The 13,871-nt window shown below is 36.9% G+C and overlaps 1 protein-coding gene across 1 annotated transcript in view; it reads right to left on the reverse strand.

The window, feature by feature from the left end:
* The window catches only part of NALCN (sodium leak channel, non-selective), a 238,087-nt gene that overhangs the window by 217,243 nt on the left and 6,973 nt on the right, over positions 1 to 13,871 (reverse strand). Inside the window, exons 2-3 of the mRNA XM_066176413.1 lie at positions 13,556 to 13,702; positions 11,084 to 11,266 (exon numbers count right to left, since the gene is read on the reverse strand). Of these exons, the coding sequence (XP_066032510.1) occupies positions 11,084 to 11,266; positions 13,556 to 13,663 (291 nt within the window). The 5' untranslated portion in view covers positions 13,664 to 13,702. The remainder of the gene's footprint in view (positions 1 to 11,083; positions 11,267 to 13,555; positions 13,703 to 13,871) is intronic.

Below are 13,871 nucleotides of genomic sequence, written 5' to 3' on the forward strand. Positions count from 1 at the left end.
GCCAACATGCCATGCAGAGATTTTATGGGTTACTGCACTGAAAGCCTGAATTTCATTTCCTTCTCCATCTGCTCATTAGCCATCTGCATCCAGTGCCCCAGGTATTACCTTACTAGCTGACTCAGCTTCCCCAGATGTCTTAAGGGTTCAGCAGCTCAAGAAGTGACTGATCAGGACTCCCCTCCATGGAACAGCACTCATTGTTTCCAGGAAGTGCACAGAAAAAAAATCTCCACTTTGAGAACAGTTGAACATCCAATCACGATGCCCAGATGAATGCTAGCATGTCTTTTTCTAGGAATATTTCAGACTCAATTTCATAGGACCCCCAAATCTAGCCTTGCTTTGAGCAAGAGGTTGGTCCACACTACCTCTTCAGGTTCCTTCCAGCCTAGACTGTTCCCTGGTTATGGGCATCTAAGCCAATCTCCTGCAAATGACAGTTTTTTGGGGTTAACTCCAGTTCTATATCTAGTTCCACATGCATGGACATCTGCTCATGCTTGGAAGGACTCAGCAGTCTCACAGAGGCGATGTGAAATAAACACTGCTGTGCTTCATGCAGCAGTATTCTGCCCTCCCCTAGCTCCAGTGTATATGGTAGATGATAGGGGCAGATTGGGATCCAAATGTCTGAAGGTAAAAGCTTTTACTTTGAAGAATCAAATATTACCTGGAGGTCGAACAGGGAGATTTAATATGCAAACAGTCTCATCTAACATGACAAAACTCAGATTTATGATTGACACTCAAAGCTCTCATTCAACAGAAAAAAACCCACAATGAAGAGATTTGGAATACATATGAAGGAGGCACTTTCTAAAAAGAGGATTGTATTATTTGGTAATTGGCATTATAGAAAGCTGAAGAACACATTTTTTTACTACAGAGACCAGGAAAACTCTATTGAGACAAAAATCCTAGTATAGCTGTAAGAAAGCCATATTCATATTAATGGTGGAGAGTCCAATACTATGAAATCCAATTTTACATTCAGCTTACTCCCTTAAAAATCCCAAACGAATTTCATCATTTTCATGAAAATACAGTTGCACAGAAATGTTCTTATTCCCTTCAACAGGGATTTGGATGTCATTAAGATTTGTTTATCTACATGCCTTGTTTGATCCTCTCAAATTAAGAGAGAAGACAACATGGGAATAAAATAGAATTTTTTGGTTATAGCAGACTTCCTTGAAAATGCAAATTTAAACACAAAAAGGCACATTAGGAATGAATTTCCCTCTCTTGCTACCTGAAAACACGTTATCCGGTATGCTGGTTTCACTGCTTTCCCAATATTTGTATCATTTTACTCTGATATGAAGTAATACATTAGAATCTCTCTCAATAATAGCTGTTTTCATGAAGAATAGCAAGAAAGTAATCCTTGAAAGTGCTATTAGAGAGGGAAAAAGATAACATTACCAAAAAATAAAGTTTTGTTCATCTTAGTGGTCTGTATATTGAAAAAGCAATTTCTAGCAACATTAGGAAAGTCAGTGTGCAGTATAGTTTTTCTTCGTAATGTTTAGGTTAGATTTTGATCACCATGGTAAGTCACTAAGTATTTTATTATATGGACACAGACTTCAATCCATGCCCCAGAATAATTTCTCATTAAAAACTTCCATGACTCCTGGATCAGGTGGAATAAATACCATTTTTATTTTAGAAATACTGCTTATGTACTTTCACCAAGTAATTTAAAGGCATTTGATTTTCCAATGTGTTAATGCAAAAATGGTGCAAAAATCCCCACTGTGTAATATGAGTCATTACTTTCCTGTAATAAACACTCCAATAAAACCAGACACAAGTAACCATAGAAACAGGTGCGTATATTCCAGTGCCATGGTCTCTAACCTTCCCTGGCCCACAGGCAGTAACTCCCAACTAGCAGCATGCTGCAGGCAACTTCAAATTTCTTTTCCTCATGATAATCAGTTTTAATTTCTTTAATTTCCTATGACTGGAAACAGCATCAGAACATTTTACGAGCAACACAATCCCAGTAGCCTGGTAACAGATGTCCTTACGACGGTCGATGGTCGTGGACACTTAGCAAAGCAGCTAACAAACACAGGAAGAAGGTGAGACAGAAGAATCAACTTTTGTAGACTGTCATATTCAAATAATGGATAGAAATACTTTTTATATTAAATAATATTTAAAACCAACAATCACAGCTCCAATATCAAAATATTCCAGTAATAAGTTTTAAACCAATTTGAAATAACATATTCCTTGCCAGCACAGGATAGAATAGGACCTGCACTACACATCTAGGTTTCCAACAACATTATACACAGGACAAAAATCCATTTTTAATATACACATGTCTTTTAATATATATCTATGCTTGTAAAATAATTTCTCACAAGGATAAGTAGTTTTCATCTTGTAATCAGAAGGGATAAGGTAAAACAGAAACTCAAATCTTATGACAAATGGTCTTTTTTGTGTTTGCTTTTTGAACTTTTTGTGACCACAGGTAAATAGTTTTCTATTTTTTCCCCTTCACTCTGTTTAGTCAAAGCATCCCAAAATTTTCTTATCCTTACTCCACTGGTTATGTCCCTGCCATCAAAGTTCTCACTTTTGTTTGTGACTTGCACATCCTGAGACTGAGCTTTCAGCAGAGATATCATAAGCACATCAGAGCATGCTATTGCTGGACAACAGGAGCCATATATTCTGTTTTACTATCCAACCTTTGAAAAGAACACAACTTCCTGATCCTTAACTCATTTAGAAACTGTGGGTATACAGCACTTCTAAAGTCATGAAATAAAATTAATTTCAAAATTTCAATCTTCTATTTTCAGTCTGTAATGTGATAGAAACAACCTTGACAAAGTTACCAAAAGCTGGTAAGCCAGTTGACAGTGTTTCACCATAATACTATTAATATTTCCATCACTTATCAGAAAGATCATACAAATTTTGTAGTTTCTCCATTCTTGTTTGATGAAAATGGCATGTTAATTAATATTAAAACTATTGAAAAGAATGCAAAACAGAAACTTGTAATAAAGTGCAGGAAACATCAGTTCTGTAACTGATAACTCAGGACAAACTCATGAATTAGGATGATTATGGATAAAATTCATTTAAGCATGAATGAGTTAATGCCATAAATGCTAAAAAAAGAATTTAATATCACATTGTGTGTATACTTTCTGTAGTCTCCACCTGTCCACTGACAATAAATATATGAGTTAGAGAAACTGCTGACTGTGAGATACCTACAGGTGAGGTGTTAGCCTATGTACTTCAAGCTCCCCTTTCTATCAATGGAAAAAAAGCACCAGATAAATTATACTTTGGAAGAGCCTACTTTAGACACAAACAACTAACTGCAGACCACTGCAATTCCTCAAATTAGTGCTGATGAATATTATTTTTCTTTTCCTATTTTAAGTAAAAAAATATTTTTTGTAAGCTCCATCCTCAATTCCCTCCTCTTGAGCAGACAGCAACTACAGCAACCAAAGCATCTATCAGAAAAATGATGAGGAAATGATGAGGAAAATGTTCTCTTTGAACACGACAAATGCTGCCTGGAAACACCTGACATGCTGGAAGCCACTGATTTCAGTTAACTAAGTAATCTGTTGCCCTAAGTACTAGACAGAAGCAAGTGAAATTGCTCCCATCTCTTTGTGACTTTTTTGGTAGCAGATGAAGCTTAGTTTCAGTTCCTGCCTGAATTCACCAAGAATGCGGAAAGCTAATGGTGTAACCATTCACTTCTGCCCCTTGCAGGAGCTCTGAAGTCAGTGAAGAGCACACAGCGCTACTGAAATGAGACTGACAAATCCACTCACAACTATTTCAGTTAGTACAAAAGTTTTGCTGTAAATGTAATTGATTTAACAATGGGGAAAATGTTAAGGACCCTTACTTATGACTTTGCAATCTCCTTTGTTAGCTGACATGTGTCACAACTGCACAGTAAAGAAAAAAAAGAAAGATATTTCTATTGAATTTAGTGCAGTGCTTGTGTTGTATACAAAAACATTCTCAATTTCAGCATTAAGTGTCAAAGAGGCTTTTTTAACAGACAGGAAAAGGAACTCCCGCTTTTTTTTTTTACAATATAACACACTTAATGGAGGAGTAGGGTAAACTAGGCCTCTTTTTCACAACATGATTTCAGTGTAGGTTCTCTCATATCATTATGACAGTGATTAGAAGCTGCAAGGAAGATACAGTCTAACGAAGAAAATTTCATATACCCTAACAGTGTCTATGGAATGAAACTATATCCACTCATCTTTCATTCCCTAAAGGCTGAACTATCATCTGAGCTAACTGTTACTTGGTTTTATGTTATAATTTTTGGCACATTTTCCTCTTTGGTTATTTTATTATATATAATACTGCAACTGTGTCTAATACAAACAATTTACCTGGAATAATATTTCTCTGTCTCCCCATATGCAAGCTGAAAGCAAATGCTTTAAAGGTATCTTTTACCTTTATTAGAAGTAAGGTATCCTTACCTTGGTCATACCTATGTGAGATGACCTTTAGAAGGCATATTACTAGAAAGCATAAGGTTAATTTTTTTCATTCCACTGATTAAAAGAAATAAAGACCTTCTGTCACAGGTTAGGATGTCCTCTTTCTCTGAGAAGTCCAATGCTCCACTAATAACACATCTGTTTTAGACTTGAAAGTTATCCTTCATTTCTTCAATTCCACCCCAGCTCCTTTTTCGAGGAGGGGATAATTCTGGAAACTTTCCTTAAATCAGAGAACAGACTTGTGTCAAGCACATAGAGTCATGCTCTTATGTGACATATGAGTGGGCACATCAATGTGAGCCTTGATTCTGAGGGACCGTAAGACTTGTCAGTTAAGTTCCAGGTTGACTCATGAACTATTTTGACAGACCCAAAGAGTAGTTCCTTCACGGTGCTCTCAGAAGCCTGCCAATCAATCAGTAAGTTATGCAGTAGACATAAACTGCATGTAATTTGGAAAGCACTTTAAATTTTATCGATGATAAAGTGAAGGAGATTGATCTGCTTTCATTTGACAGACAGTACTTCCTTAACGCAGCTGATTCTTGCAAAGCTCTTTCTGACCAAGGAGCATGAAACACGACAGGAATCAGAAACTGAGAGTCACTGAACCCTGTTTATATTCTGGGAACTAAAGAGCATCTAGGATCAGTTGAAGGAAGTGGAATTCTGAACTGAAAAGATCATGAAAATATCAATATCAAATTGAATTCAGTAAGCTTAAACTAGGCACTATTACATTTTTAAAATTACATTTACTATCCCAAGCCATCATTCTTCAATATAGAATTTTTTTTTTTTTTTTTTAAATTCAATATAGAAGATTATTGTTTGGAATGCAAGAATATGTCCGAAGAAACAAAGTGACTTGCTCTAATTCTGTCTCCGTCTCATATAATACTTCACAAACCACTGCAAATTCTTACTGCTTGTAAAATATATTTTATACAATGCAACATTACAGACAACATTACTGGCAGACTGTACTGGAATGTTTTTAATGATATTTCAATCAGTAAGAAATTACAGCCTGTATTTAATTTTTCAGATACAAGTTTCAAAGTAAAGACAGACAGTGTATTAAAACTGTTAGCTCAGTTGTTCATGACATGTGGCAATAGCTGCATGGGCAGCCCAATGCTTGGATAGATTTTACTGGCACAGCAACAATAACCCAGAAGGAAACATGAGTAATAAAAAACACAATACCACTGCAACATTTCATTTTAACTTTTCTTCTGGGATAACAAAACTCTTGGATGGAGGCACTGGTTTCTTTTGTTGCTTAGTTTACACAGGGAAAAGGGAAACTTTTTACAGACAAAAGGCAAACTGTTTCAGAAACTACTTTTCTGTTCTAAAACACCCTAGAAACCAAAGAGTATTTTTCATTTGTCCTCAGAGGTGTTATTTAGACATTTTCAAAAATCTTCCTAGCTCAGCTATACTTACATTGTTATTAATTGGGACTTAAGTGGATGGTGCCTAACTTCTCCATAAATTAGGTTTCTTGCTGGACTGTAATTTTGTATTAATCATGGTTCAAAGGTTTTTTCAGCAATTCAATTCCTAAAGCATTTACAGAAATACTGATTCATGATAAAGTTCAGTAGAACCATACAGCAATGCATTTATCGATACTACGCTCACTAAAAGACTTAAATGAATTTAAATTAGGACATTGCAGTAACAAATTGCCTTATATAAAGATCTTCCATATACAAACATCTTTAATAAATGCAAATAGGTTTCTACCCAGTGCCTCATTTACTTCGTTTGCCACTATCTTTGGCAGTCCATGGATCAATATGCTCTTGGCAAAATTATAATATTAAACAAATATTTTCCCTGGAAACAATAATCAAAAGGATATGTCAAATACTTCACTAAAAAGGATTATTCACTGAACTGCATTGAAAGAAAAATGGAAAATTTTGATTAATCATTACCAGAATTTTTTTTGCATAATGTTGGTCAAGCACTGGAATAGGCTGTTTAAAGAGCTTGTGGAGTATTCATACTTGGAGGAGTCTGAGATTCATCTGGACAACCCACGCCATGGGCAATGCTATCTAATTGGACCTGCTTTGGGCAGCAGGTCAGCCCTGATGATGTCTGGAGGTCCCTTACATCTAAGCTATTCTGTGGTTCCCCAAATGGCTCCAAAGAAGGCACTTAATTTCAGTGTAATTATATTTACTGATGAATGAGGACATGAGGTTTTAATCAAATCCTTAATTGTTAAAATAATAAATGCAACCATTTTCTACTTGAACTCTCCTTGCATAAGAGTGGTTTTACCTAATATTTTACTGTATTTTTATCTAATAAATGAAGAGCAAAATATCAGTGCACAAAAGAAATAATCTGTTTTATCTACACATTTATAACATGAAATGAGGCAATGGGACCAACTCCAGGCAGCTATTAATTCTGTGTGACCAGACTCATCAGACATGCTTCAAAGACAAGCTCATCATACAACAATCAGAGACAACTTCGTCTTGTGGAGAGTGGCTAAGGACTCTAGGTCTGTCTAGTTCAGAGAACAGGAGGCTGAGGCATAACCTTGTTGCTTCCTACAGCTTCCTGAAGGGAGGAAGTGGAGAATGAGGTGCTGACTTCCCTCATGCCTGGTGACAAGATGTGTGGGAATGGTTCAAAACTGTGTCACAGAAGGTTCAAACTGGTAATTAGGAAGCATTTCATAAAAAGGGTGGTTAAACACCGGCACAGACTTCCTACAGAGATGATTGATGCCCAAACCCTGTGTTTAAGAGGCATTTGGACAATGCACTTAGTAAAATACCTTAAGTTTTGGTCAGCCCTGAATTGGTCAGGCAGTTGGACTAGATCATGATTTATGATTGTAATTCCCTTCCAATGGTCCCTTCAAACTATTCTACTCTATTATTAAAGAGTAAGCTGAGTCGGAAGGGCACCATAAGGATCACTGAGTCCAATTCCCAGCCCTGAAAAGGACAGCCCTGAGAGTCACACCATGTGCCTGAGCACACTGTCCACACTCTTCCTGAACTCTGTCAGGCTGGTGCTTGTGACCACTTCCCTGGGGAGTCTGTTCCAGTGACCAAACACCCTCTGGGTGACAATATCCAACCTAAGCCATCCCTGACACAACTTCAGGCCATTCCCTCAGGTCCTGTCACTGGTCACCAGAGAGAAGAGATCAGTGTCTGCCCCTTCTCTTCCCCTCATGAAGGAGTTGTAGACTGCAATGAGGTCTCCCATCCCACCAGTCTCCTCTTTTCCAGGCTGGACAGACCAAGTGACCTCAGCTGCTCCCCACACAGCTTCCCCTCAAGGCCCTTCACCATTTCTGTTGCCCTCCTTTGGACAATCTCTGATAGTTTAATCTCTTATATTGTGGCACTCAAAACTGCTGAGTCATGTTCAGCTTTCTGTAGACCTTGATGCCCAGGTCCCTTTCCATGGCACTGCTTTCCAGCATCTCATTCCCCTCTCTGTACCGTATATCCAGGGTTGCCCCATCCCAGGTGCAGAATCCAGCACTTTCCCTTGTTGAAATTTGTATGGGTTGTGACTGCCCAGCCCCTGTTTTGTCGAGGCCTCTCTGCAGGGCCTCCCCTGCCCTCAAGGGAGACAATGGCTCCCCTCCGTTTAGTCCTGTCTGCAGACTTGCTCAGTATTCCTTTCAGTCCTGTGTTCAAGTACTTAATAAAGATGTTGAAGAGCACAGGGCTGAGGATGGAGCCCTGTGGAACCCCACTAATCACAGGTCACCTATCGGATGTCACCCCATTCAATGTAACCCTCTGTGCCTGACTCATGAGCCAGATGCTCACCCATCACATGATCTGTTTGTCCCGCTGTGTGCTGGGTATTTTGTTCAGAAGGATCCTGGGAGAGACAGCACTGAAAGCTTTACTGAAATCCAAAAAGATTACATCCACTCACTTCCCTTGATCAACTAGGTGGGCTACCTTCTCATAAAAGGAAATCAGATTTGATAAACAGGACTTTCCCCCCACAAAGCCATGCTGGCAATGTCTTTCAGGTGTTTTTTCAGTATCTCCCAGAATAATCTTCTCCATAACCACCAGACACTCAAGGGAGCCTGAAAGGCCTGTAGTTTCTGGGATGCTCCTTCTTGCCCTTGCTGAAAATCAGGACAATGTTTGCCAGCTTCCAGTCAGCTGGCACATCTCCAGATTCCCAAGACCACTCAAAAATCATTGTGAGAGGTTTTGTGGTCACATCAGCAGCTCTTTGCGGATTCCTTGATATAACCCATCAGGCTCCATAGATTTGTAGGGATCCAGCTGGAGCTGAACATTTTCAAAGACACCTGGGAGGTGACCATTCTCGCAGTCATGGTTCTCCAGTTTAGAGGCTGAGATCCCCTCGGTCCATCATCCGTGTTGAACACGGAGGCAAAGAATGTGTTAAACACCTCTGCCTTGCACATAACCCTGTTTGGGAGGTGACCATTCTCATCCTGTTAAGGGTTGATGTTATGCTTACACTTCCTATTGCCATTAATATACTTGAAAAAACTCTTTTTATTGTCCCCCACAGTTCTGGCAGGTTTAACTCCAGCTGATCTTTGGCCCATGAATTTTCTCCCTACAGTGACAAGCAGCATCTTCCCATTTCCCCTGACCTTGCTTCCACTGGTCATACATCTTTCCTTTATTGCCTTATTTCCAAGAGAAGACTTTACAGCCAAGCTGGCCTTCTGCCTTGTCTCCTCGACTTCTGACATTTGAGAATTGCCTGGTCCTGTGTCATTAGGAGATGATGTTTAAAAAATGACCAGAACTGACAGACCCCAGCATATCCAAAAAACATTTTCCCAGGGGACCTCACTTACTAATTCCCTGAACACCCTGAAGTCTGCTCTTCTCATGTCCAGAGCTGAGCTTTTGCTGTCATTTTTCCTCCTGTCAACAGAGATTTTAAACTCTTGCCAAGATGGCTGCCGATCTCCACTTCACTCATGAGATGGACTCTGTTGACAAGCAGTAGATCAAGGAGGGCATCTTTCTGAGTCACCTCCCTTAGGATCTGTTCCATAAAGTTGTGATCCAGTGTTTTTAAGAATCTTTTTGCCCAGGATGTACCAGTTATATGATGCTCCCACATAATTTCTCGCAAGGTGAAGTCCCCAATAAGGACAATGGCAATCCTTAACTTTTTTTTCTCCCAAACCCACAAATTTAAACAACCCAGTAAACACAATAGGCTATGGAGCAGCATATCTTTCATAGCCCCTAGGTGTTAACTATGAGTGAAGTTGGCATATTCAAAAGCTCAGAAATCAAGCCTCATACAAAAGTCACACTGCTGGCCACCCCTCCCTCTCTCTCTCTGCATTAATATCTACATTTCCTCTTCTTTGAAAAGGCTGTAATGGTTGTAATAGGAACTTTTTATTCCAACATTGTTCAAATGTTCACGATGGTCACTAATTCCCCACACATAACCTTGTGTCCACATCTTCACTTTTTTCATGGACATCTCTGAATAAGAGAGCTTGGGAAGGAGCCAGAAACACCGCTTGACAAAGGATTACTCTGGTTTTACACAACCCATGAAGATTTTCTCAGAATCATCTTATTTCAGTAACTTTCTAAATATTAATATTTATAACAATTAAACTTTTACTATTAATATTCATTATTAGTTTAATAATTTAATCATTAATAATTTAATATTCATGAGGACACAATAGCTCAGTTTTTTCGAGTTTGCTATCTGCAAACTCAGAAAAAAATAAGATTTTAAGTACAACATCAATTGCCTCTGGAGTTACCTGACCTTTAAGGAGTTAAAAGCAAGGATAACATAACACACATTATCTATTATGTGCAGTAGTGCCATAATTGCATTGTCAGTAAGGTCTGCAAATGGATTTTATACATGAAAGCCGAATTTGTATCTTTTTGCAGAAGACTAGAAACAATCCATAAAATAACAGTACCAAATAATGATTACTAAAATATTCTGCAGTTTTGCAGCCTCCAGTCCACTTACACAATCCACCAACAATAGCAGACATACGATAAGAGATGCATTTTGTTTACCAACATGGACTACATCAAGGTAAAAAGTATTCAAAGAAAGATCACTTTCTCTCCTAGCTCACAGTAAGAGTGAACTCATGTTCTTATCTAAGTAAAGTAACCATACAACAACACATCCAGACATATGAAATGAAAAATCAAAATTCTAAGTCCATATATGGACCAACAGACACTTACAAAATATTCTTGCTAATATGTACATAGCTTATTTTTCCTTTCAGTCTTTATACTAATAAAATGAAACAATCTGTTTTCTTAATAGGAAACCTTTATTATGAATGCTTGCATTCTGTTATGCGTGGATAAAATAAGCAGTAAAGCTACATTTTTATCCATCTATCTTTTCAGTTTATACACCATGGTGTTGCCTGCAGTTAAAAACAATCATAGCAAGAAGAGCTGGCAAGTTAAAAAACAAATACCAAATGTCATTAGCATACATTCAGATCACTGGAAGCACACAGAGAATACTGTTTAAATGCTTACCTTAACTATCCCACGGATATGCATTTTTGCTATCATCTCTGCAGTGTAAAGAAACATCAACAGAGTATCAAGAGCAAATGTCACATACTGGAGAGGCGGATAATGCTCGAAGGTTTTTGGAGTGTTCATACACACAGAAATAACACTGATGATGGCACAAATTCGTAGTAAAGAGTGCACCCACTGAAAAGAAAAAAAACCCCAAAATCCAAACATGAGATACTGCAAGATTGCCTTGATGTTCAAAAAACCCTCGAATATTTAGCTTCCATAACATGTCCTGGCACTCTTTCATAAATGCACATCTGTGTCCTTTTACACTACAATCCACAAATGAAAGGTCTTCAACGAAAAAAAAAGCACTTCTAAATTGCTATTATACAAATAGACATGTATATGATTTTATTAGTTAATTTGTGAGGTTCTATAATCCAGAAAACATGAATTAACAACCATGAAACAGAGAACTAGGAGTGCATCATTTCTACTTTGTGCCACTTGTAATTCAATTTCTTTTCAAATGACAACTCATCACATTTACGGGCAGGCAATAAGAAAAAATTAGTTGAAATTATAATTTGGGTGGATAGATTAAATAAAATATTTGTGGAAAATTTTAGTTCAACACTTAAGAAGAAATGATTTTTAAATCAGTTCACAACTCAAAAAATTAAATGAGAGTCATAGGATTAAAAGCATCCTTCCAGGTATGATAAGAATAAACGTAAGAAGAATAAATATAAGAGAATATAACACAGACATCTACTTCTCTCAGGATTCCCTTTTGTTTCAATCAAGTTTTGTTGCTTTAGAGCAGTTTATTTCTATAACTAATTAGGACTCAGTCCCACTCCTCATTGCCAGTCAGAGGAAGGTGTAATAAAAAACAGAATGTACCAATACAGAGGTTTGGGGTTTGACTTTTTTCTTTTAAATCAAAACATGATTGAAACATCTTGAAGTCAGCAAGTTATTGAATCACAGTTTATAAGGTCACACCTATCGTAACAAAAAGGAAAAGATACTTCAGCAAGAAAAGAATCTTTAAACAAAAAACACTTCAGTACATTTTTCAAAAATTTTCATCTGGGGAAAAACTGTACACTCATTTACAGCATGCCTCAGACAAGAAGATTTTAAGAACAGCCACCTAATTTAATGCTGATTGTTCACTCACTTACATGTAATGATACCTGACCCAAATTGAATAGCTCTATCATTTGCATACTCTGAGCCCAGATTAATAATTTGGAAGCAGAAAGCACCTGATGAATGATCTCCAACATCCCTTTAACATGCACTTTGTTTTGAACCTTGTTTCAATTGAAACAATTAAAACAAGTATTAAAGTGTGGCTGATACAAAACTTGTTCTCTGCCACGGTAAAGTGTCAGTACTACAAACACTAAGCAATATACAGCTAGTCCATCAGCATGACAAGAAAAAATTATTCCATGAAAACCTCGTGCATTGTGTGATAAGAAATGTAAGTAAATACCCATCATATATTTCTGCAATGAAATTTTGAATTTATTACAGCAGCCAATCTAAAGATTCTACTTAAACAACAGACAACACTCATATAATAATTCATGCTAAATAGTTCTAGGTGTTAAGCTCAGCAGCAAAGCTGAGGGAATCTGACATCCTTACTACAAATAAAATAATGGTTTCCTTAAATGAATGCAATTCTAACAACAGGTATTATGTCAGAATATTTTACTTCCTGCTTTTATAAAGTAAAAAATTATACACTAAGAGAAATGTTAAAATGCCTTCTCTGCAAAATCAGAAATCATTCTCAATATTGGAATCCCAGATCCATGCTCACTGCTGAATAAATAACTCAGTCGTAATAACTATATTTACATGGTAAAGACATTTTCTTAATACTGTACAGTCTAATAATAACTCCACTCCTAATGAAATTTCTGCCAGTTTAAAGCTGCTAGACACTTTTACACCTCTCTTTTTCTCAAGACAGGTTTTTGGTTAAATGGTCCCAGAAAAATGAGAGCTGTACTTTGAATAAACAACCGAAGTAACAACACTTTTATATTCATAAATGTTTCAAAAGGAGAGGTTTGAAAGTCAAAAGTGCTTATTGCTGGCTACCACCTGAGGAACAAAATTCGCTTTTTAACATCCTTTTCACAGGTTTATTTTATTAACTTGTAATCTTAAAGAACATGTTAGGAACCACAAACCTTGAAAGGATGGCTGTTTTAAAAGAATCAATCAGATGAACTGGTTGGAAAATACTGTTAAATCATCCCATAATTTTGCAACAGCCAAAAGAAACAATTTTATTTAGTCTTTGATGTTTTTAAAACAATAAACTGGTACACTAACAACTATAGTTGAAAATTTTTTCTGACTAATATCTAATTCAGAATTTTTTGTGGAAGTCATATTTCAACAATTCAAGTTACATTTAACTTAAAACTAGTAATTACATGAAAAGATACCTACTGGTTTGTTAATCCATAGAATATCTGCATTATCTGACAAAGATTCATCGGGACCAAAATCCGTAACTGGCTGGGCTTCCACCCTTGAACTCTGTTTCCTTTTTAGCATCCTGAAGTTAACTTCTCTTATCTATAATCATGAAACCTCCTTGGTGAGAAAAAAAAAAAAAAACAGAAAACATTATTTCACTTCAGCAATTTTATAATGCATTTTGAACTGTTTTATAAATAACCTAAAGCATTTTGTTTTCATGCGCACTTCTTTTGTACTTACTGATTAATAGGATTTTGATTTTATTTAATATAAATCACTGACA

This window comes from Chamaea fasciata, unplaced genomic scaffold, assembly GCF_029207755.1.
Source record: "Chamaea fasciata isolate MVZ Bird 193981 ecotype frontalis unplaced genomic scaffold, bChaFas1.0.hap1 SCAF_2, whole genome shotgun sequence".
NCBI lineage: Eukaryota > Metazoa > Chordata > Aves > Passeriformes > Sylviidae > Chamaea > Chamaea fasciata.